This window comes from Nelusetta ayraudi, unplaced genomic scaffold, assembly GCF_046127955.1.
Source record: "Nelusetta ayraudi isolate G7.1 ecotype Tasmania unplaced genomic scaffold, CSIRO-AGI_Nayr_v1 ptg000034l, whole genome shotgun sequence".
NCBI classification, from domain to species: domain Eukaryota; kingdom Metazoa; phylum Chordata; class Actinopteri; order Tetraodontiformes; family Monacanthidae; genus Nelusetta; species Nelusetta ayraudi.
The window spans coordinates 5,594,800-5,619,544 of NW_027466084.1; the positions used below are offsets into that span (position 1 = coordinate 5,594,800).

A 24,745-nucleotide genomic window follows, 5' to 3' on the forward strand; every position below is an offset into this window, starting at 1 on the left:
CAGCATATTACTCCAATTTTAGCTTCCTTGCATTGGCTGCCAGTCAAATTTAGAATTGAATTTAAGATTCTAGTTTTAACTTACAAAGCTCTTCATTCTCAGGCTCCTTCTTATATTAGGGAACTTATTGAACTTTATCATCCTCCAAGAGCCCTTCGCTCTGAGGATTCAGGTCTTTTAGTTATCCCAAAAATTTCTAGAGTTAGATCAGGAGGTAGGTGTTTCAGTTTCCTGGCACCTTTATTTTGGAATCATCTTCCAGCCTTGGTGAGGGGGGCAGACACAGTTAGTTTATTTAGGAGTAGACTTAAGACTTTCCTTTTTCTTAAAGCTTATAGTTAGACTCCATCCACTGTCAGTTAAGCTGCTGTAGGCTTACGCCGTGGAGGGAGATATTTCGCTCCCGTTACAGGGATCGTTGCTCTGTGCAGGTGGAGCCTCTATCACTCTCCTCACCCAATCAATCTTTTACTCTATCCACTCTGTCCAAGCTCTCATTATGCTTTGTACAGTATGCTTGATATGCATGATACTGCCGCAGTCTCTGTGTCCCCGGCAGGTGATGACCACTGCACCAGGAGCTGGATTGTGCTGTGCTGTCCTGGGGGTCTTGGTGTCATCGCTTCATCCCACCACCACGCTTAAGACCTGGACTTGTCCTATCGGAAGATTGTCCATCGAGCTAGGCTCTTGCCTTCCAAAGCATGGACACTTACACTTACATTCCACATGGACAGCAACCGTGAATTATTTCCTATTCTTTGTGTTTATATCCGTTTTGCCTGGTTGGTGTATCTGTTTTTTACTCTGTCCTGTCTGCCACCCTGGCTCACTCTGCTCCTTTCTCTCTTTCTCTGTCTCTCTTCTATCTTTCTACTTCACCCGAACTACTCATAGGCAGATGATGGCCCTCTGGAGTCTGGTTCTGCCCCAGGTTTCTTCCCACAGGGGAGTTTTTCCCAGCCACTATCGCATCTTGCTTGCATTTCATTATTATTATTATTATATTTATTAGTGCTGGGACTTGATTAAAGAAAATAATCTAATTAATTATGGGCTTTGTAGTTTGTCAAACCTCTGACCTTTAACCTCTGGTCAGTTCACTCCAGATTATTCTGTCAAAACCTTTTATTTAAAAAAAACAAAAAAAACATCAACAAGTGTTTTATTTCATTAATGGCCTCCAAAAGTTTTGATTCACTTCAGATTGTGGTTTCCAGAGAGGACAGCAGTCAGTCATGGTTGACCTCCAGTGCTCACGCAGTGCTTCACTGGAAGGCCAAGAACAATGCAAGAGTCCATATGTGGCACTGCAAGGTCCACCAGTGGCTTCTGGGACGTCTCTCCCAGTAACCACAGCAGCTTGTAGGGAGAAGCAGTCCGCCAGCCACCAGGCTGCACTGGGGTCAAAGATCGTGACACGCCCACACACTGTTAGAGTGTCCACTTGGAGCACGACTGGTGTGTGTGTGTAGCTTGCAGGTGGAGGAGGGGCGGAGCCTCGGTGTGTCACTCATCTCCAGTAGTTGTAGTTCTATCAGCCACCACTAGATGGAGCGCTCCTCTTCACTCGACTCCTCATCCTCCCTCAATACTCCCACGTGTAGAGAGAAGAAGAGACAGCAGGAGTCAGAACTTGCGGTCCTTGAACGCATCATCACAGAGACGTTGACTGTTGATCGAGATGATGGAGTGACTGGTGAGAAGAAGCAGACTCTCAGTCACATGTCAAGTGTGGAACATATGAAGGTCATGTGACCATGGAGTGTTGGACTGATACTGAGGCCTGATGAAGATGAACTGATCAATAATTGAGTGGTGAACTGAGAGAAGAAGCAGTTTGGCAGCAGATGTTGGATGAATGAGGAGAAGCTGGACGTCACCATCCTCCTCTCACACTGTGACTGGGAACACTGGACCTCTGCTGTGGGATCAACTGGCTTTGTTGCTGGAACCATCATCCACTGGTTCCAAACCAGTACTAACCTCACACTCTCCAGTTGATAGTCTCTGCTGTGGACAAGATCCATCAGTGGCTTCACTAATGATTCCTCCAGCTGGTTCCAACTCAGGTCCAGGTGTCTGAGGTGGGAGGGGTTGGACTTCAGAGCTGAGAGCAGCCAATCACAGCTGAGCTCTGACAAACTGCACCTCTCCAACCTGAATAGAGAATAAATGATGGAGAGTTTATAATGATGGAGAGTTTTTCCAGGGTGTCATCACTCTGAAAATTAAAGTGAAACGTCGACTTCAGAATCTGACACTACAGAATAAAATGGGAGAGGGAGGGCGAGCGAACGAGTGCTGCACTGTGGAGTCTCTTGACTGGCTCTTGATGATGTTGCTGTCTGGGTCCCCTTGCACCAAAGTAGGATTGCGTCATCCAAGATGAGTCACTAAACCTTCAGCGTTCAACTAATCCACAACACGTGTGTCCAGGCTTCATGGGTTGTACTAAAAGCCATCCAGGATGAGAAGACACAGATTCATCAAGCCAGGTGAAAGCTATCCTGGATCAGTGCGCCATGCACGAGGCTTCCTTCCATAGACCCCCGTTATGGAGCTGGGATTGACGGATTGGCCATCTTTGACCTCCACATAAGCCTCCATGAGGATTTGCGCCTGGGACGGGGATTCAGACTCTCGAACTTTAAGCTCAATAAAATGTGGGCCGGCGCAGACGACCTGGGCGGGCTTGGAAGCCCAGACTCCCAGGCCATAGTCATGCACACCAAGCATTCAGCCAAAGGGATCTTCCCTTAGCCAAGCAGCCAGGGCGCATGATCAATTGGAGGCATAGTGACAGGACCGTCCACTGTCACAACAACAACCTCATGTTACTCTTTGATGAGATTTTTTTTACTACAAACATGAACAGAATGAAGTTTTCATATTTCTGGATGTCATTTTGATATGAATCAACCTTCAGTTCAATGTTTATTCAACATATGTGATGAACTGTGTTGGGTTCTGAAACCATCATCCACTGGTTCCAAACCAGTACTGACCTCAGAGTCTCCAGTTTACAGTCTGGACTCTGCAGAAAACCACTCAGCTCCTTCACTCCTGAATCCTGCAGCTGGTTGCCACTCAGGTCCAGGAGTCTGAGGTGGGAGGGGTTGGACTTCAGAGCTGAGAGCAGCCAATCACAGCTGAGCTCTGACAAACTGCACCTCTCCAACCTGAATAAAGAATAAATGATGGTGTCAGTGGAGTTTTAATCACTATATGAAAATAAAAAATATTAATGTATATAACACTGTAATGTCCATTACACCAAACAAAAGTACAACAATAATACTGAAATAATGAATCACCACAATAAAATATTTTATATTAACCTGTTTAGTCATGTGACCACTGATCAGCTGTTAAAAATGTTGGAATTCATTGATTCATTTTGCCTCAAAGGTTCAGTGTGTAAAATCAGTGCAGATTTATAGCTGAAAGCTTCATATACAACCGTCAATATAGTTTGAAGTCTTTGATTAGTAGACCACTCATACTCACGCTTGGACTACTTTATCACCAGCAACTCACTCTTGGCAGATATCCGGGAAGCCCGGATCCACTCCATCACTATTAGTGATCATGCACCTGCCTCTATCTCCGTCTCTACAAAGGCACCTAGAGCACCGATCTGGAATTGGAGGCTGAACACGTCATTACTCACAGACTCAGATTTTATAAAATACTTTAATAGGGAGTGGACAATATTCCTACAAATTAACGACTTACATGAAACTCCTGTACATGTTCTATGGGAAACAGCTAAAGCAGTAATGCGGGGCAAAATAATATCTTACTCATGCCACAAAAAAAAAAAAGGAACTAGCTCTGGAGTCTGAATTAGTTAATATTAAAACATTAGAATCTTCATATGCCATCCAACAGGAAGAAGACGTGTGGAAAGAGTTATGCAAACTAAAAGCGGGATTAGCCAAACTGACAGATAAAAAAAACAAGTTCCAAATGCAAAGATTACGCCTTGAAAACTTTGAATGCAATAATAACTCTAGCAAATTTTTAGCGAACCAGCTAAAGTCAAACAGAGAAAAAGCAACAATCTCCTCCATCAAAAACCTGGATGGCAAACTAACCCATAACCCAGAAGAAATTAACCAATGCTTCAGAGATTTCTACAAAAAATTATATTCCTCCGATAATAACCCTTCAGAATCCTCTATAAATAACTTTCTTAATAGTATTGTGCTACCTAAATTAAATCAGGAACAGGCTACTACAATGGACAAAGATGTCACTCAGGCGGAGTTTAAAGAAGCCTTGGCACAAATGCCAGTAAATAAAGCCCCAGGACCTCATGGCTTCCCAGTAGAATTTTATAAGGCACTTTGGCCTACTATTGGTCCGACCTATAATAGAATGGCTAGAGAGATCCTAAATACTGGACTTCTCCCATCAAACATGAATTCTGCTGACATTAGCCTCATACTCAAACCGGACAAAGACCCATCGCTTCCGACTAGCTACCGACCAATATCGTTAATCAATACCGATCTTAAAATTATTTGTAAAGCAATAGCTAGACGACTAGAAAAAATTACTCCATATATAATCCATCCTGACCAAACAGGGTTTATTAAAGGTAGAAATTCAACCTCCAATGTACGTAGATTTATCAATCTGATAGATTATACTAACGCCAACAATCTAGAAACAACAATTGTTTCGCTAGATGCAGAAAAAGCATTTGGCAGGGTCAATTGGAGTTTCTTATTCTCAACACTACAAAAATTTGGTTTCGGGAATTCATTTATATCCTGGATACGAACATTATATAGCTCTCCGTGCGCCTCAGTCAGAACGAACAGCCAGACCTCTCAAAGGTTTAATATATATATTAAAGCGAAAGATGCTGGGGGACTAGAATTGCCAAACTTTTATTCCTACTATATTGCCAACAGAATAAAGTATATTCATAAGTGGTTCAACCCTAGCCCACATGATGTATCCTGGCATGTCATAGAACAAGCCTATTGTGGTGATATTCAGTTAGCAGACTTGCCATTTATCAGCACACCAAAACACCACAGTTGCATGAAAAGTGTTAATATAAGTCACTCTCTGACGGCTTGGATGGAATTTCTGAAAATCACAGGTTCTTCCCTTCTCCCGTGCGGTCGTATGCCCATCTGGAACAATCCTGATTTACTACAAAATAAAAAAGCACTTAACTTCACACATTGGGCAGATAAAGGTATAACTCACGTAAAACACATAAGAGAGAATAATAATTTTAGACCATTTCAAGAGCTTGTGACACAGTTTGGAATTAACAGTAGTTGTTACTTAGAATACCCCCACGTGTCCTCCTGCGCCGGTGCTGGAAACGAGCGATGCGGCGCCGGCGCAACAGGTAGCAGTCGTAGCAGTCTGCAAACACCATGGCTGGCGGTCTTACCGGCTGTCTGTTCAGTCTAAAAGTTCAGTCGCCGGCTTTGCACAGCTCTGTGAGTGGGTTCGCTCCGACGAATGTCTCCTCTTGCGCAGACTGGCGTCCTGCTCGCTCACTCTTCCCTGCCTCTGATTGCGCGCTCCGCTTATATCCGCCTGGGTGCGTGCGGGTGGCCAATTAATTGTTTCTGGTCGCAATTGACGCCACGAAGCGTTCGCCGCAACAGTGCCAGTGTGTAGTCAACACAATAACAATAGCAGTGTGTTAGTCAGTGTGCAGCCAATCAGCAGTGAAGATGGAAAATAATCAGTGAGTCCTTTGTGTGCTTGTGGCTGTTTTCAGTCATCAGAGTCTCGTTACAAGTCAAACACATTCAAAGGACAAGATGAAGAAATACTGCCGCACTATTAATCTGCCTCTAATATTTCTTCACAGGATCTTCTGCTCAGTCATGTGACCTTCATCACCAATCAACAACTTCCATTGAGCTCCAAAGTGACTGGAGACATTTTCCACACTTTCTTCCACCATCCAAAGTCTTTTCTGGCTGCAGATTGTTGACATGAAAATATCAACAACATCCACTTTGTCTAGATGAGTCTTTAATATCTGCTTCAAAGTCTTCACACTGAGCAGCGTTACACACCAGTTGTCATCTTCTGACACACACTGTCTACCAGTAGAAAGCAGGAACTGACCTGAGCACTTCCAGTCTGCAGTTTGGACTCTGCAGTCCAGCACAGAGCAGCTTCACTCCAGGATCCTTCAGGAAGTTGAGACTCAGGTCCAGCAGTGTGAGGTGGGAGGGGCTGGACTGCAGAGCGGAAGACACCACTGCACTCTCAAGCTCTGAGAGATCACTGAATGAAGGAGAGCAGAGTGAGAAGTTGCTGCTTCCATCATCATCATCATCATCATCATGAATGATTGAATAGTTGATTTTGGTTGACAGTGTAAATTCCATCAATCTTGTGCAATCAACTGACAACAATGAAAAAGAAGCTTCCAAAACAAATGTGCACATTCTAAAGACTCACAACAACAAAAACATAACAACTGTGTGGAGGAAAAAGCAGCAGGCTGAAGCCCAAGCTGATTCTTGCCTCTCCTCTACAGTCCATAAGATTAGCTGGAATAATTAGTCAGACAAAATCAAAGGAAAAAAAGAGAAACGCAACTCAACAAAATATGCTTGACATTATTCTTCATCATTGACTCACAATTCAATCATTTATCCTCATCATCATCATCATCATCAAGTATTTTGCCCTTCAAGATTTTTTCAACTCAACAAAGAAGCACACATTTTCAAATGGTCACTGATCCCATTCCAAAATGGAACTCCCAAAAAAGAAAGACATCTATATTTAACAATGCTTCTCACCTTCCATCATTCAAAGACACTCAACCCTCTGAACATGGATTGATTTTCTCTCACTTTAAAAAACTTAGAATACTGAGCGCAAGATTTTCATTTTTTCCTGGAAATAGTATTTCTAATGTTTTCAAGTCCACTATATCTATGAATTTGAAGATCTTTGACTCTATCAATCATTGATTTGTGCATTAGGGAACTTTATTTATCATTTACGAACTCTTTTCTGTAGTTGAATTATTATTATAACTATTTAACCAGGTTTGTCCCTTTGATATCCAAGATCTCTTTTACAAGAGAGACCTGACACACACACACACGCACACACACACACACACACGTCTTGTACTTGCTGAGGTCCAACTCCTCCAGAACCTCCTCTGACATCTGCAGCATGTAGGCCAGAGCTAAACACTGGATGGCTGAGAGTTCCTTCTCTGGACTCAGGAACTCTTGGACCTCCTATGTATTTCTGACAACTCTCCGGGTCTACGGCATCGGGCGGGTAGCCCGAGGCTTCCTGCTTTCCCTTCAGAAATGTACGTATGTAGCCCTGGAAAAGGTTGTCGCGCCGATGCTGAAAATGTCACACCTCCGTAATCTCACCCACTCTGTAGCGTAGCGTAAGAGCCTTGTTAAACTCCACAGTCACCCACACGCCTGTCAAGGCTCTCTCCGCGTCGCTGTGAACGCACAAGCTCATCTGATTATTTTCAACCGCGCATGTGCGACACAATGTAAACACCAGCTTACCGCAGGGGGTTTTGAAAGGCAGAACGGGGAAATAGAGACCGCGAGGCGGAAAAACTTGGGCCCTAATCAGACCGAAATATTCGCTGGGGTCTTTAAAGTCGCCGCGTATGATTTCAGGATGCCCCAGCGGGTACTGGCGGTAACAGTTCACAAAGGGGTAGAGAGATGTGAAGTCTACATAATGCACAGATTCAAGGGGGCTCTGCGTGTACCTCAGCCAGAAAGGACACGTCCTCCCTCCGTACAGGGCATCGCGGGGCTCGAGCGGCTCTGGAACGTGAAAGTCTTTGAGAAAGTGTTGAACTCGCGGGTCTGTCTTCATAATTTCCGTCCAGTCGTGCTCCCTCATCTCCGTCACTCGCACGCTGTGCACCGATTTCAACCTTTGCATTTTGTATTCGCCGGCGGCGTGCAACTCCCCAAAGGGAACTCCTCTCAAGGGACAAACGTCATCGGGTTGATAGCACAACGGACAGCCGTGGAAAAAACACCCCTGAAATTCCCAAGCGCACCCGACACCGTCAATTTCGGCATAACCGTCTACATAGTAGGGCCCTATTTTCCTCTCTCCCGTGTTTAGCGCACGCTCCATGTGACTTATTTTTCCCGTCGCCTTCTCCCACTCCAGCCACTGAATGCTGGCTCGGGAGAATTTCTTGCACTGACGTCTGTAGTTGGTGGGGGAGGGGATGGCCAGAGTGCCCGCTGTCAGAAAGTTGGTGCGAAACACCTTCATGCATGCTGAGGGTATGGTCACGCAACTCAGAGGATTAACGCCGGTGTCTCGAATAAACTGCTTTCTGAACCGCGCGCACCTTTAGCTCCGCGCCGCAAATGTTACAACTCTTCTTGGGACAGACGTGCTTTTCACCACATTGATAAAGCAGGCGACATTTGGGACATTTCTTGGTTCGGCTACAAATGCTCGGCCCTTTTGCGGAGCTTTTATGAATCAAAAAGCACGCCTCGGAACGGTAGAACCTGTGGCAGTCTGTGCACACCCCCGCCTCTGACACGTTTATATTGCATGAGGAGTCGTGACAGAGGATGCAATAACCCATACATGTGTGTTTCTCAATTTCTCGATAGCCTCTATAACAGTAGCCGCAAACGTAATTCACCCCCAACAGACCTTTCACATTCTTGATGCCGTAATAATGCCCTTGAAACAAAAACATAAACAGAGGGTCGCCGCAACGGGGGTACGCGGTGTCGAACAGTCTCAGGGCCCGCTCCTCAGAGTCTCTGTGAAACACCACAATTTTGCGTTGAACCACCTCTTCGAATCTCCGCATGTCCGCGAGGGTCACCAACGTCTCCGGATCTAGACCCGCGAGATGTTGCAACTCTCTCCCCCGCTCGAAAGCCTCTGCGTTGGTGAGCCCAGGCTGAGTCAGGTGGGCCAAGTTCACGGCGAAGCAGAGTTGACTGTTGTTGAGCACAACGTACAAGTGTTTTTTTTTCTTTCGAATCAACTCACACTCGAGGGTCGTTTCCAGTTTGCGCTTTGCGCCACCCCGTGGGCTTCGCACAAGCTGAACCATCAAGTGCAGGTCCCCTTCGTCAGATGCCACGTCCACGTTGGACTGCATCATCCGCTCCAGGAGACCCTCGAAAGCTGCTGGGAGGATAGCGTCACCCTCATCATCGGCCGTTACGATGATGTGGTCGCGCTTATTCTGACCCGAAATTTCCAGCTGCACCAAATCTCCCCGTTTCACCTCTGACTCACACATTCTGTCAACTCTCGAAGGTTGTCCATGACATGTTCGTAAAATCGAGCGAGATCCGGTTTGCCCTCGGAAGGCGGGAGGGTTAAGACGCGTCGAAACTCAACGTTGCTGAAGCGGTCACGCGACGTACTTGCCGTTGCGCTCGGCGCGGCTCCTGTGTCTGTTGAGGTTGATGTTGATGGTTCATCAGCGGATGCGGGCGGCCTCCTCAAGCCTCCCCCGCTCTGCGTCCACGCCGCTGTCGATGAGGGTGCTGATGCTGTGGCTGATGCTGCGGCTGATGCTGCTGTCGGCGCTGCTGCCGCAACAGGTGCTGCGGCAGGTTCAGGGTGTGGGGGTGTTGCAGGTGCTGATGTCGGTGCAGGTGCAGCAGGCGCTGCTGCTTCTGCTGCTGCTGCTGCTGCTGCTGCTGCTGCTGCTGCTGCTGGTGCTGCGGCAGGTTCAGGGTGTGGGGGTGTTGCAGGTGCTGATGTCGGTGCAGGTGCTGCTGCTGGTGCTGCTGCTGGTGCTGCCGCTGCTGCTGGTGCTGCGGCAGGTTCAGGGTGTGGGGGTGTTTCATGTGCTGATGTCGATGCAGGTGCTGCTGCTGGTGCTGCCGCTGCTGCTGGTGCTGTCGCTGCTGCTGCCGCTGCTGCCGCTTCCCGATCATCTAAATGTTTTAGATATTGTTCCAGTGGAAGCAAACAGTCTGAGGAGTCCCGGGGCTCTGCCTCGCCAGACGTCTCGGCTTGACATCGATCAAGGGCGTCCAGTAGCGGACCCCAAAAGTCACTCGGCGACGCCATTCGATTTAGCTCATTTATTTCAGCCCATAAATGAGTGGGAACTGAGGAGTCTGGGGTTTCATGGTTTTGTGGATTTTCATTGACGGTGTCTATTTCATACTGTATATGTGGAGGAATGGATGATTCGGGGACGTGTGTAATGGGATTCATTGTTTTTTATTGTTGTTGCAATTCCTGAATAACTCATCTGTACTCGAGCTTGAACAGCCTGTTGTTCCAATCCAGACGCCTCAGAGTCTCCTGAATCAGTCTTTCACGATCCGAAGCTCCTTTTTGAGCGTCGAGGCTGGGCTGAGCTTCCTGCCCTGCCTGCTGCTGCTGCTGCGGTTGTTCTAGGTAGAAAACATGAAAACAAGAAATGACCACAAAGTGTAGAAATAAATTTAAAGAATAATGATATTTAAGAAAAATACAAACCTGTATCTGGAATGACCGAAACTTCGGCTGCTGCAAGGGGTGCTGCAAGGGTTGCTGCAAGGGATGCCTCTGCTTCTTTTTTAAACTGGGTAACAGATAAAGAGATGTGGATCAGCGCTTAATATTCTAACTTGTATATTACCATTCTTTAAAATACTCGACCTGCTTAGCAGCGCTGGCGTCGGTCTGAGTTTGAACAGAACTCGTCTGTGTGTCAGAAAACGCGCCGGCGTTTTCGTTCTAACATTGAAGGAAAGGATATGGGTTACCATTACATCGCTTACTCTTTGTCATTTACTTTCAGGCATACTCTACCTGTAGAGCGATGCTGGCTTCGGCCCGAGTAGATTTCGCCTGTGTGGGGTTATTTGTTTCAACGTTCAAGTAAAAGGAAAAACTCGGGTTAATATTACATTGTTTATTTGTTTAAATCTTTCATTTTAAAACATTACTTGACGCGTCGTGTAAGACAGTCAAATTCACATCTTGAAGCATTTTCTTTAACAACGGAAGTTCTTCAAAGACGGGGGTTACAACTGTGTGTATCTCACCTATTGTAATTAACTAACATGATTTACATGTCGCGGGAAAGGAACCCCCGAGGGCCAAAAGGTATCTCCTTGGGTTTGTTGTTTTTGCGTACAGGGACTGTCTCAGCCTTTTGTTTAGAACTTTCCTTTGAAATGTTGTGAGTGTCAGTGCGAGAGGTATGAAGGTCTTGGTGATTTATTGTTGCTGTGCAAAATTACCCCTGATGACCAAAAGGTTCCCGAGTAGGAAGAGCAGATCTGATTTGAATCTTTTAAATATGCATTTTAGCAGTATCTCTGTTCTGGGAGGATATTTAAGGGAAGGAACAAGAATCTGAAGGTCTCTTTTTTGGCTGCTCCTGTTCCCCCTTCTTGGTCTGCGTGCCACCATCTAAATTGGTATGTTATCCTTTTCTTTTCAATATTAACTTGTTGAGACTTTTGTTCTATGAGAAGATCATCTGACTATTAGAAGTGGATTAAGTTTCCAGTTATATGGTAGATTTATCTGAGTAATGCTTGTACTCCTTACCTCTGAGTTGAATTGAAAAGATTGAGTATTATATCTCAACCTAGATGTCTGGGCTGTTCCTCCATGTTGAGAAGGTCACTGAATGATTTGTTATTCAAACCCTTAACCTCTGAGTTGGTCAGATAAGATTGGGTATCATGTTCAATAACCTCTGAATACTCCAACCCAGACATTAGGCTATTCTTCCATGTTTAATGAACAAACTGAATAGTTTTGTTAATTTATATAAGCCATCCCCGAACTGGAGATTAAAGTCAGATCATTAGTATTTAATTATTATTGAGTCTATATTCTTAATTATTGGTCAAGTCTTTGGTTTAATCAATGTATAAAAGTAAAGTCACTTTTTAAATGGAGTCAGATTAAATTAACTTTGATATACTTTTCTTTGAAATCCTCATTTTAAATACCGGAAAGACGGAATACGTGTTAGGGAGATATTACTATATGTGTCTAGATATTTCCTCCCCTACAGTCGCGAGAGGCCTAGGTTCTCCCCTCTTCCTCTTCTTCTGCTCAGCCCTTATAGCCGCGTTCTCTTCAGAAAAATGGTAAAGATTGTGGGGGCGGGACATAGAGAGAGAGAGAGATAGAGAGATAGAGAGGATCAGACACGCTCACGCACTCATACGCTCGTGTACATTTTTTTTAAGAAGAATGCACATTTCTTTACCTTTTATGACAAAATCCTCGGTGTCGCTAAACATTATCTGGTCGCTCAAACCTCCGAACACTAGATCTGAAGGACCCGCAAAATCTGTAAGTATATCATTACGTCTGAAATACACTTCACATGTATAGAATCTTTAAGTTAATCGCGGTTTGTTTGTTTTTTACCAAAAAAGGAACCTGGTGAACATCGGCCACGGTTGTAAATTCTAAAAAAAAAAAAAAAGAAAGAATTATTTCTTTCTGACATTAAAACAGAAAAAAAAAAAAAAAAAAGCAAAGTCTAACAACAAAATATGCGTACCGCGTCTGACAACAGGAATCCTCATGCTCTTCTTGTTCTTCTTGTTCTTCTTCTCTGTAACTAGGCTGCGTCTGTGATGGCCAAGACTCGAGTGGCGGATTTGTCTCAAGAGGCGGTATATTTGAGGTGTCCGAGGACAGTTAGATGCTTAGTGTTTTAAACATTACGACCGTTGAGTACTGGTGGGGGATGTTTCACGTAGGTCTACTCTGATTCTTATCTAAATTACCCCTGTAATATTCACTCGCGGTCCAGGCCCTGGACCAGGCCGACTCACCTTCTTGATCATCAAACCCATGTCAGCATCTTTCCACCAACCCCCCGGTTTGTCTCAACATCGTCTTTAGCTCAGCCGCATTGCACACAGACACACACACACACACACACACACACACACACACACACACACACACACACACACACAGAGTAACATGCTCCAGATACACTCAACCCCCAGCCCCACTTTCTCTCTAAAGTCTCAAGGATTAAAAAGTCATATATCTTTTTATCAACATTCCCCTCTCCAAACATACTCAACCCCTCCCTTCACACAGAGGTTTGATGGGGGATCAAACCCATCCCATCCACACTTCCTCTCTAAGGTTCTGCTGCATCTGCTCTGGTACAGATGCAGCTCCCCCGTCTCGTAGCGGAACACGTACCCCCATCTTCCAGGCATAAACGGCTCCAAAGGATGACTCTCTCTCAGCTCTTCGGGCGGAGGGACCTGCGTCCGCCTGAGAAACCACATACTCTTCCGAGGGGCCCCCGGCATCCCCGGCCGGACCTGGAACACGCTGACGGGCGTCTCGCTTATCATCGTCGGGATGCCTGGGGTCCCAGTTACCGCTTCAACGCTCATCATCATCTTTTCCACTACTTTTCTTTTACCTTATGCTGCAGAGTAGGTAGCCTTCTATGCAGCAGCCTAATATACTCACGGTGAGACCCGCAAGCACACACACACACACACACACAGACACACACACACACACAAACACACTCACTCACACACACACACACACACACACACACACAGATAAGCACAGACACACACACACACACACACACGCACACACACACAGATAAGCACAGACACAGATCAACACATACCATTCCCACAGCCCAACACCCCACTTTCCTCTCTGAGGTTCAAAGGTTACAAAATCATATATCTTTTATTGACACGCCCCCCTCATCCCCCACAACCACCCACACTTCCTTCTCTAACTTCCCAGATTGAAAAAGTCATAAATCTTTATCAACAACCTCCAGAACCACTTAGCGCCCCTCCCTACACACTCAGCCCCTCCCTTATTAATCCCTTCATATTCCCCTCCCCCACCTAGCCCCTCCCATTCATATTTCCAGGTGCATTTGCAGATCAAAGGTCAAAGCCATAAATCATTTTTTGTCGTAAAGGTACCCCTATGAATTATTGCTGTGCAACGTTCTTTTCCCCAGGTTTGGTGGGACTCAAGAGGTTTCTGATCAAACTGTAGGTTGGTGCACCTACTACACTAAGCAGGATAGACTTCCTCAATGCTATTAGCGATAAAAAAAAAAATTATTCCATCATCTCGCAGTATTCCTCCCATTCCTGGATTTTGGAATCATACGATGCAAGAATTCCCATTGTTGCCATGCCTTCTCACTTCCAGTCGTTTTTTTTTTTTGTTTGTTTGTTTTCCTTCAATTCCTGCCCATGGACATTGCTGAATCCTCGTCACCAATATTACATACTCTATGTTGTAACCTCAATAAGGACACAGGATTCAGGACATAGCATTCAGCAGCTTTACTTGAAATGGCAGCATGAGACAAACACCAAACAAAGGAACTTCCTTTTATAGGCTACCTGCACAGGTGAACACAATGGGGGAACCTAGAGCACCACCTAATGGTATAAAACCGGAACTACCGGTAAAACCATGAAACTAAAGCAAAGATACTACAAATCATGATAGAGAAATGAGTTGAGATCATGTTGCAATCATTGGATCATTTCTAACATGACTTCTACTTTGCCATGCATCCTATATAAAAATACACATCCCATAGAAAGATGAAGACACATGAAAGAGTAACATGAGGTTGTTGTTGTGACAGTGGACGGTCCTGTCACTATGCCTCCAATTGATCATGCGCCCTGGCTGCTTGGCCAAGGGAAGATCCCTTTGGCTGAATGCTTGGTGCGCATGACTATGACCTGGCAGTCTGGGCTTCCAAGCCTGCCCAGGCCGTCTGCGCCGGCCCACATTTTATTGAGCTTTGAAAGTTCGAGAGTCTGAATCCCCGTCCCAGGCGCAAATCCTCATGGAGGCTTATGTGGAGGTCAAAGATGGCCAATCCGTCAATCCCAGCTCCATAACGGGGTCTAAGGAAGGAAGCCGCGTGCATGGCGCACTGATCCAGGATAGCTTTCACCTGGCTTGATGAATCCGTGTCTTCTCATCCTGGATGGCTTTTAGTGCAACCCATGAAGCCTGGACACACGTGTTGTAGATTGGTTGAACGCTGAAGGCTTAGTGACTCATCTTGGATGACGCAATCCTACTTTGGTGCAAGGGAGCACAAACAGCAACATCATCAAGAGCCAGTAATGGACTCCACAGTGCAGCACTTGTTCGCTCGCCCTCCCTCTCCCATTTTATTCTGTAGTGTCAGATTCTGAAGTCCACATTTCACTTTGATTTTCAGAGTGATGACACGATGGAAAAACTCTCCATCATTTCTTCTCTATTCAGGTTGATTTACTGCAGGTTGTCAGAGCTCAGCTGTGATTGGCTGCTCTCAGCTCTGAAGTCCAACCCCTCCCACCTCAGACACCTGGAGCTGACTTGGAACCAGCTGCAGGATTCATCAGTGAAGGAGCTGATTGGTTTTCTGCAGAGTCCAGACTGTAAACTGGAGACTCTGAGGTCAGTTCACCCTCTTCACTCTACAACTTCTATCACTCTTGTTATTGTTGTCATGATTGTCACTTCACTGCTGTTGGAAATTCAATTTGCAGTCACGGGTTTGTGTTTGAAATGAGTGAAACTGGGTTTAAAGGTCCAGTGTGTACAATCCTGCCATCTAGTGGTCAAATTTCAGATTGCAGTGCTTACTTGCTGGCTCTCCCTCCCTCGCCCCTTCTTGCCAGTGAACTACTGTGGCCTTCCAGTATCATAAAGGATGTTGTTGACAGCAAAGGTGTCTAGTTCTCTGTATAATGATAAAGTTCCATCAATACAAATATTACAACCATCTATTAGATTCACAATCAGTCATAGTCATAGCAGACAGTGCAGTGTTAGCATGATTTTCAGCTAGCGATAGCATTAGCCACCTGTATGAGCACTTAGATACTGTAGATTAGGGTTGTGCATCTCTGGTCTGTGGCTGATACGATCAGCCTCCAACCATCAATATGAAACTGTCTCTCAAACTGATCTTCCCAACCAGCCGCCTACAAACATGGCGGTGCAAGATGGCCATGACCTTTGACCTTCTGTCTGTTTCTATAAAGAACCGTTCTAACGGCAGGAAAAGCAGACGACTTTTATTTTCTACGAATCAAAGACTTCAAACTATATTGTTGGTTGTATATGAAGCTTTCAGCAATAAATCTGCACTGATTGTACACACCAAACCTTTGAGGCAAAATGAATCAATGAATTCCAACATTGTTAACAGCTGATCAGAGGTCACATGACTAAACAGGTTGATATAAAATATTTTATTGTGGTGATTCATTATTTCAGTATTATTGTTGTGCTTCTGATTGGTTTAATGGACATTATAGTGTTATATACATTAATATTTTTAATTTCAGATAATGATGAAAACTCCACTCACACCATCATTTATTCTTTACTCAGGTTGAGGGACTGCAGTTTGTCAAAGATCAGCTGTGATTGGCTGCTCTCAGCTCTGAAGTCCAACCCCTCCCACCTCAGACTCCTGGACCTGAGTTACAACCAGCTGAAGGATTCAGGAGTGAAGGAGCTGAGTGGTTTTCTGCAGAGTCCAGACTGTAAACTGGAGGTTCTGAGGTCAGTACTGGTTTGGAACCAGTGGATGATGGTTTCAGCACCAAACACAGTTCATCACACATGTTGAATAAACATTGAACTGAAGGTTGATTCATATCAAAATGACATCCAGAAATATGAAAACTTCATTCTGTTCATCAGTGGTCATGTGACCAAACATGATTTCAACACACATTAGTTTTGGACTGAGGATTTCATTTCAAGGTGACATTTTCTGTAGTGTCAGATTCTGAAGTCGATATTTCACTTTGATTTTCAGAGTGATGACACCCTGGAAAAACTCTCCATCATTTATTCCCTGTTCAGGTTGAGTTGCTGCAGGTTGTCAGAGCTCAGCGCTGATTGGCTGCTCTCAGCTCTGAAGTCCAACCCCTCCCACCTCAGACACCTGGACCTGAGTGGAAACTACCAGCTGCACAAATCATCAGTGAAGCCACTGATGGATCTTGTCCACAGCAGAGACTATCAACTGGAGAGTCTGAGGTCAGTACTGGTTTGGAACCAGTGGATGATGGTTCCAGCACCAAAGCCAGTTGATCCCACAGCAGAGGTCCAGTGTTCCCAGTCACAGTGTGAGAGGAGGATGGTGACGTCCAGCTGCTCCTCATTCATCCAACATCTGCTGCCAAACTGCTTCTTCTCTCAGTTCACCACTCAATTATTGATCAGTTCATCTTCATCAGGCCTCAGTATCAGTCCAACACTCCATGGTCACATGACCTTCATATGTTCCACACTTGACATGTGACTGAGAGTCTGCTTCTTCTCACCAGTCACTCCATCATCTCCATCAACAGTCAACGTCTCTGTGATGATGCGTTAAAGGACTGTGAGTCCTGACTCCTGCTGTCTCTTCTTCTCTCTACAGGTGGCAGGATGAGGAGGAGAGTGAAGAGGAGAGCTCCATCTAGTGGTGGCTGAAAGAACTACAACTACTGGAGATGAGTGACGCACCAATGCTGTGTCTCAATTCAGGTTCTGCGTCCTTGAAGTGCGCATTTTGAAAGGAAGTTGCGTCATAGCACTGTTCGAAGTCTTGTCCCAATTCCCAAGGGTGCTTAGGACGCTGAAAATGCGCCCTCGGAAATACGCACTAGTTTTAGCCGATTCCAAGGATACACCGCTACTATCCTTCGTGCACTTGGGTATCCCACGATGCTTTGCGTGCTGCTGCAAAGCATCGTGGGATCCTGGGAAGTCAGCTGAAATTAGCGACATGTCCTGGCAAAGACACAACATGTAAATCTAAATATTGAAGTTTCACATAAAGTATCCAGTTTTTAACGTAGGATTTTACTTATTTGATCATCCAACGGCATCGTTAGATGGCGAACCAATGGTTAGCTTGATACTATAAAAACGTCACTTCCGGGGTTGGCCAGCCGGAGGGAACGGCGGTCATGAAACGAGGAAATACGCCGAAGGCTAGACCGTCCCGAGTGGTTACCGGGGAGGCGGGGTCTGAACTCGGTCTGAAGGGTGCAGAACCTGAATTGAGACACAGCATCGAGTCTCCACCCCTCCTCACCCTGCAAGCCACACATACACACACACACACACACACACACACCAGTCGTGCTCCAAGTGGACACTCTAATACAGTGTTGCACAGTGTGTGGTTGTGGCATGAACTTCTACCCCAGTGGAGCCTGGTGGCTGGCAGACTGCTTCTCCCTACAAGCTGCTGTGGTTACTGGGAGAGACGTCCCAGAAGCCACTGGTGGAGCTGAATCCTCAGTGGAAGAAGCAGGACTTGGAGATGGAGGCCAGAGCAGATGGATCTCAGCATGAAGCCTCCTTTTCACTTTGGATCAAAGGTTCTGGTTGTGTGCCACCACTTTTAATGTTGCTTCTGAGCTCATTGGTTGCACCTGGTTGGTTGAACAATTTTCTGAATAAAGTTCTTGAGGAAAATATTTCTTGTCTTGTTTTTACTCCCTTCAGTCTCCAGCAGGCCTCCTTGGTCAAAAGAACTGATAAAAATCCACTAAACGTCGACCGTCCAATCACAGTTCAGCATGAGACGGAGTGGTAGAAAGCAAAATCTCATCATGTCTGAAAAAACTGGAAAAAACCCAACAGACTATGAACACAGTGTGTTGTGTTTTTGCTGCGACAGAATCAGTCTCTGTGGCCAGTGGCATGTGAGACTGGATCAGTCACGTGAAGAAGGTTCATTAACACACAGTGCATCTGAAAATATAGATGAGGAAATAAATGGATTTCAACAGACACTGTAAACTTCCTGCTCGGTCACTTCCTGTCATCTTTCACCAGACCACAGAGACTCTTTCCACTGACTGATACAATACACACAGAAAATATACACAACATAGAATGTTGATTTATTTCTCCATCATGTCCAAAAAAAAACTTTATTTTGCCGGGATTGCATTGAAGAAGAAGATTTTTTTGATTTTTACAATCACATTTATTTACAAAATACAGGCTAAAAACTTATGCACCTTTTCCTAACATAAATTAATGATTAAACAAAGAATTAAATGAACTAAAAAATATATAATAATGAACAACAACACAAAATCAAAACCAAGCCAAAAGAGACAACCCATTCAAAACAAAACGAAATAAAAATAAAATATTAAATAAATAAATACATAAATAGACAAATAAAAAATAAATAAATAAATAAATAGACAAATAAAAATAACTTATTGTTTAAAATAGCACACAAAGTATTCTTGTGGCATCAGATTTTTTGGAAAGCGTCAAGGTCTTTCACCATTTTAAAAAAAGAAAACTTTAGGTGGATTCGGGAACGCAGGTTGCGGCGCCACACCATTGTTGCATCATCGCTACCGAGACATTCTATTTTTTCCATTTTATTTTTCCTTGAGATGTAAATTGCCATTTTCGCTTCTCCAATAATAAAATTTAAAAGTTGCCACATTTCCTTGTTTTTTCTGCTGTAGCCCGTACCATAAATAAAATTTGTGATTGTAAAACTCTGATTAAAAGAACTAAAGACATTTGTTAAAACAATAAAAAATGCAGTGAGTCTAAAACAATCAATAAAAATGTGAAAAACCGTTTCGCTGGAGTCGCAGAAGGGGCACTGGTTGGACACAGCAGGGTTAATGATGGAGATAAAAGCATTGGAGGCAATGGCCCCATGCAGGATCCGCCACTGCAGATCTCCTGTTCTTTTCTTCAGTGGCGGCTTGTACAGGACCCTCCAGTGAGGTGTACCGTCCAGTCTTTTACTCCAAGCACACGTTGTTCTTTTCCCCAGAATCTTTTGGTTAAAAACTTGGACGCACACTTTATAGAGGTCCTTCTTCTTAGTGTGACCAAGGTGAAGGGATGTGGTCTTCAATAGAGGGCCTTCGGTCTCAAGGCGAGGGGTGATTCTTAAAGCCGGGAAGGATTCTGTGGTGTCTGGCTCTGTGCCTGACTCCAGCTGCACAAGGAGACTTTGTTCTCCAGGGGATAGTCTCTCCCTCCACAGCTGGAGCAGTCTCTCCGTCATCCTGGTGGGCTGCAGGCCCAGCACACTTCCCACAGTCTGGTGGTCACCGAGGGTCGGTCCTGCCGCTCGGACCAGGCGATGCAAGTCCACGGTGTTTGTCCTGAGCAGAGCAGACGTCAGCCCGGGCGTCGCGCCACTAGAAATGACCAATCTGGCACCATGAATAAGCGGTTCTTTTAAAAGCCAGAGCAGAGAATCGGAGGTGGTTTTTTCTTTGCTGCTTTTAAAAAAAGCCCATACTTTAAAAACACTTTGATAAAAAGGAGGAATCCCATTTAACTTTAAAAAATTGGAATCTATTAAAAACAGAGCAGTATCCAGTCCCAGTTGACTCACCTCTCTGAAGATGCAGCTGGCCACACCCCTCCACACCAGGTCTGTTGGACCAGTCAGGAAGCGCTGGAGAAACTGCAGCCTGAAAGCTGCAGTCCTGCTGGCCAGGTGGATGAGGCCCTGTCCCCCCTCCTCTCTCGGTAAAAACAGCACCCCCTGTGGCACCCAATGTTTTTCATCCCAAAAAAATCTATAACCTTTTCTTGGATTCTGACCATAAGTCCAGCTGGAGGGTCCAGACAGGACAGTCGGTGCCACAGGAGGGACGGGACTAGGTTGTTTAAAACCAAAACTCTGCCTCTATAGGACATCTGTGGGAGCAACCATTTCCATTTTTTTATTCTTTGTTCGATTTTTTCCTCCACTCCTTCCCAGTTTTTTTTCACCATGGCCTCGTTTCCGAGGAAGACCCCGAGGTACTTTAGCCCCTCGGTCTTCCAGGCCAGGTTCTGGGGAAGGGTTGGGAGGCCATTTGCCAGGGCTGAACCCAAACCTCCCCATGACTTTCCAGAGGAAGCTGTGTTCAACCCGGTCAAACGCCTTTTCCTGGTCTAGCGAAATGAGACCAGTGTCAATACCCAATGAGCTGGAGACCTCCAAAACATCCCGAATTAGGTAGACGTTGTCTACCATGGACCTGCCGGGTACACAGTAGGTCTGGTCCCGGTGGATGACCTGCTCCATGGTCATGCTCTCATGGCTCTTCCCAGCCTGGAGGCCAACGTTTTGGACAGTATTTTATAATCCACGCAGAGAAGGGACACCGGGCGCCAGTTCTTAATCTCCTGCAGTTGTCCTTTTTTAGGAAGGAGAGTCACCACTGCTCTTCGACAGGAGAGAGGGAGGGAACCGCTGTCCAGGCTTTCGTTCAGAACCTGGAGCAGGTCAGCTCCTAGATTGTCCCAGTACTCTTTGTAAAACTCGACGGTGAGTCCGTCGATCCCCGGGGATCTCCGTCCCTGCATGCCCTTCAGGGCAGCCGTTAATTCCTCCAGCTGTAGAGGGCGGTCCAGCTGTGCATTTGTGTCAGCTGACACCTGGGGGAGAGTTCTGAGAAAGTCTTCCTCCAGTTCAAAGTCTTCCTCATACTCCAATGAGTAAAGCTGGGAGAAGAACTGCGTGGCTCTGCTCCTGATCTCCTGGGGCTCGGTCAGCTCCTGCCCGGTGTCCGTCAGCAGGCAGTGGATGTCCTTGTGCTGTCCGTTCTTCTTCTCCAGGCCGAAGAAGTAGCCAGAGGGAGCATCCATCTCTGAGATGTTCTGGATCCGGGACCGGACCAGCGCCCCCTGTACCCTTGAGTCCAACAGGCTGGCTAAAGCCATCTTTTTGGAGTTGAGGACTTCAATATGTCCTCGATTTCCTGTGGAATAGCCAAGCGCTTCTAATTCCACTATTTCACTCTCCAGGTCTTTGATTGATCTACATGTATACTGTGTGACATTGAGAGTGTACTGCTGACAGAGTAGTTTAATTTGTACTTTTCCATGGTCCCACCACTGGCTAAGACTACTAAAATCAGATATTTGATTTTTAAAACCACACCAGAAAAATTTTAAAACTTCTTTAAAACCTTTATCTAAAATCAAAGCAGAATTAAAATGCCAGTAGGCGCTCTTTGGTAAAATATTTTTTAGTATGACATCACATAAAACCAGAGAGTGATCAGAAAAAACAGATGGCACAATCCTACAATCTTTAAAAACATTAAAATGATGCTTAAAACAATAAAACCTGTCTAACCTCGCTAGAGATACCCCGTTCTCTCTCAGGTGGGACCAGGTGTACTGACGACAGTCTGCATGCATCCTCCTCCACACATCCACCAGGTCATGGGAGTAGACCAGCTGCTTCAGAGTGTGCTGGGAAGCTGGATGTGGCTCTGTGGTTGCGATCTAAAAACTCATCTTCAGTACAATTAAAATCCCCGCCCAAAATTAAATAATCCTCTGAGCCGCAGCTGTTTAATTTATTATTAACAATTTCTAAAAACCTCTTCCTCTCTGCTCCATGGTTTGGTGCATAAATGTTCATAAAAAACAGATTAAAACTGTGGACCTTGGCTTTGACCAGCAGGCATCTCCCCTTCACCACCTGCTCCACCTCCACAGAGGATGGAGAGAACCTCTTGGAGAGGAGGATGCCCACTCCTCCACTTGCTGTGGTGTTGTGGCTTAAAAACACGCTGCCCTCCCACTCCTTCTCCCAGCACCCCTCAATACTTGGGTCACTGTGGACCTCTTGAAGAAATAAAGTGTCCAAGTGCTTTCTTCTTGCTGTGTCCAACACAAGTGCCCTCTTTTTTGGTTCTCTGGCTCCATTCACATTGAGCGTTCCAATTTTTAAAACATCCATGTTTGGGATTAAAAAAATAAAAAACACAAAAATTAAGAAATAAAAACACAGATAAAAATAAAATCCCTGTCATCATTTTAAAAATGTATTTCTTTTCGGACTCTTATAAGGTGCTTTTTTAACCTGAAGATTTCTTGCTCAGTTAAATCTGATGAAGATTTGTTTTTTTATAACATGTTTGGCAGACAGAAAAAAGGTGACTTTGTCAGGAAAGTGCATGTCAATGTTCAGGTTTTTAACTCCTTTTGTTTTTTGCAAGAAGCTTTTTATCATCTTTGCTGAATAAAAATGTTTCTCTCTATTAGCTAGAGGTGTTGGTAAAACTATTTGTGAGAGCGACAATTCGCTGCAGTCAGATATGGCGCCCTCACTGTCACTGCTGTCTTCAGCAGCAGCTCCAGCCCCCAGTCTGCCAGTTTTCCCTCCCCCCTCATTTGACACTGTCTGTTTCCTTTTGCTGCGTCTCTGAGACGCAGCAGTTTTCAATTCTGGTGTTTCAACCAGACCACACGTTTTTTCAGAAGACCCACCACCAGTTCTCTCATCCACACCACCCAGTGCTTCTAACACACCTTCACCCACTATCATGTCCTCTGGAGGATCTTTTTCTTTTCTTTTTCCCTCACCTGATTCTTCCACCTCACCCGTTTCCCTCACCTCACCTGTCTCCCTCACCTCATCTGCTTCCACCACCCCACCCTTTTCCCTCACCTCGCCTAATTCATTCACCTCACCTGTCTCCCTCACCACACCCGCACCCAACTCCGCTACCTTCCCTGATTCCTCCACCTCACCTGTCTCCCTCACCTCATCTGCTTCCACCACCCCACCCTTTTCCCTCACCTCGCCTAATTCATTCACCTCACCTGTCTCCCTCACCACACCCGCACCCAACTCCGCTACCTTCCCTGATTCCTCCACCTCACCTGTCTCCCTCACCTCATCTGCTTCCACCACCCCACCCTTTTCCCTCACCTCGCCTAATTCATTCACCTCACCTGTCTCCCTCACCACACCCGCACCCAACTCCGCTACCTTCCCTGATTCCTCCACCTCACCTGTCTCCCTCACCTCATCTGCTTCCACCACCCCACCCTTTTCCCTCACCTCGCCTAATTCATTCACCTCACCTGTCTCCCTCACCACACCCGCACCCAACTCCGCTACCTTCCCTGATTCCTCCACCTCACCTGTCTCCCTCACCTCATCTGCTTCCACCACCCCACCCTTTTCCCTCACCTCGCCTAATTCATTCACCTCACCTGTCTCCCTCACCACACCCGCACCCAACTCCGCTACCTTCCCTGATTCCTCCACCTCACCTGTCTCCCTCACCTCATCTGCTTCCACCACCCCACCCTTTTCCCTCACCTCGCCTAATTCATTCACCTCACCTGTCTCCCTCACCACACCCGCACCCAACTCCGCTACCTTCCCTGATTCCTCCACCTCACCTACTTCTAAACCTGCACCTGATCCCTCTACGTCACCCGTCTCCCCTCCCTGACTCCCTGACTCACCTGTCTCTCCCAACTCACCCTCTTCCATCTCCTCGACCTCTCCACCTTCGTTCTCTCTCACCTCCTGCTCCTTCGCTCCCACTTCCCTGCTCGGGCCAGCGGTCCCCCCCCTGTCCCCGGAGTTTCTCCGTCGCGGAGGGGGGACGGGCTTTTCGCTCGGAGCTGCCGGAGCCGCCACTGCCGCACCGCCGACCGGACCCGTCGCGTCAGCACCCGCCCGGTTTCGGACAGGCTCTGACGAGGTGTCCCTCCGCCCCACAGCCGAAGCATTTTACCTCCGATGATGTGGCAAACAGAGTATAATCGAAGTCATCCACTCGTACGATGAATCGATAGTTGAACTCTTCTGCCCTGTTATTTAATATCATGTAAACCTGCCGCCTATGCGACACCACATGGCAAAGCAGCGGAGATTTACACCCAGAAAGCAACTTTCTGATCGGGGAGACCACCTTACCGTGCCGGGACAGTTTTTGGAGCAGGAACTCGTCGCTGATGA

The 24,745-nt window shown here is 45.9% G+C and overlaps 4 protein-coding genes across 21 annotated transcripts in view; 1 reads left to right on the forward strand and 3 right to left on the reverse strand.

Moving 5' to 3' along the window:
- The window catches only part of LOC142892491 (ribonuclease inhibitor-like), a 182,074-nt gene that overhangs the window by 35,045 nt on the left and 122,284 nt on the right, over positions 1 to 24,745 (reverse strand). The window lies entirely within an intron of this gene.
- LOC142892485 (NACHT, LRR and PYD domains-containing protein 12-like) overlaps positions 1 to 24,745 on the forward strand; it is a 155,003-nt gene that overhangs the window by 28,487 nt on the left and 101,771 nt on the right. For 3 of the 17 annotated variants that reach the window (XR_012927436.1, XM_076032689.1, XM_076032688.1), the window contains exons 6-8: positions 15,262 to 15,435; positions 16,378 to 16,551; positions 16,858 to 17,034. The exons of 3 other annotated variants lie outside the window; for them this stretch is intronic. Coding sequence is in view for 13 of the 14 variants with exons in the window: in XM_076032689.1 (XP_075888804.1) it covers positions 15,262 to 15,435; positions 16,378 to 16,551; positions 16,858 to 17,034 (525 nt within the window). In the remaining variant the exon portion in view is untranslated. Of the gene's footprint in view, positions 1 to 15,261; positions 15,436 to 16,377; positions 16,552 to 16,857; positions 17,039 to 17,419; positions 17,516 to 24,745 lie in introns of those variants that run through there. 11 more of the 17 variants (XM_076032691.1, XM_076032686.1, XM_076032692.1 and 8 more) reach the window with 8 other exon arrangements.
- LOC142892490 (ribonuclease inhibitor-like) lies at positions 1,145 to 6,992 on the reverse strand. 2 transcript variants are annotated; one of them, XM_076032708.1, is made up of 4 exons: positions 6,115 to 6,992; positions 3,009 to 3,182; positions 1,983 to 2,160; positions 1,145 to 1,594 (listed from the first exon to the last, which is right to left on the reverse strand). In XM_076032708.1, exons 1-4 carry the CDS (start codon positions 6,438 to 6,440, stop codon positions 1,589 to 1,591), a joined length of 684 nt encoding a protein of 227 aa, XP_075888823.1. In that variant the 5' UTR covers positions 6,441 to 6,992; the 3' UTR covers positions 1,145 to 1,588. The 2 variants fall into 2 exon arrangements, with proteins under 2 accessions (XP_075888823.1, XP_075888822.1); XM_076032707.1 differs by having other exon boundaries at positions 1,977 to 2,160.
- On the reverse strand, positions 7,378 to 9,303 carry LOC142892509 (uncharacterized). Its single transcript, XM_076032726.1, has 3 exons — positions 8,360 to 9,303; positions 8,057 to 8,274; positions 7,378 to 7,978 (listed from the first exon to the last, which is right to left on the reverse strand). Exons 1-3 carry the CDS (start codon positions 9,278 to 9,280, stop codon positions 7,378 to 7,380), a joined length of 1,740 nt encoding a protein of 579 aa, XP_075888841.1. The 5' UTR covers positions 9,281 to 9,303.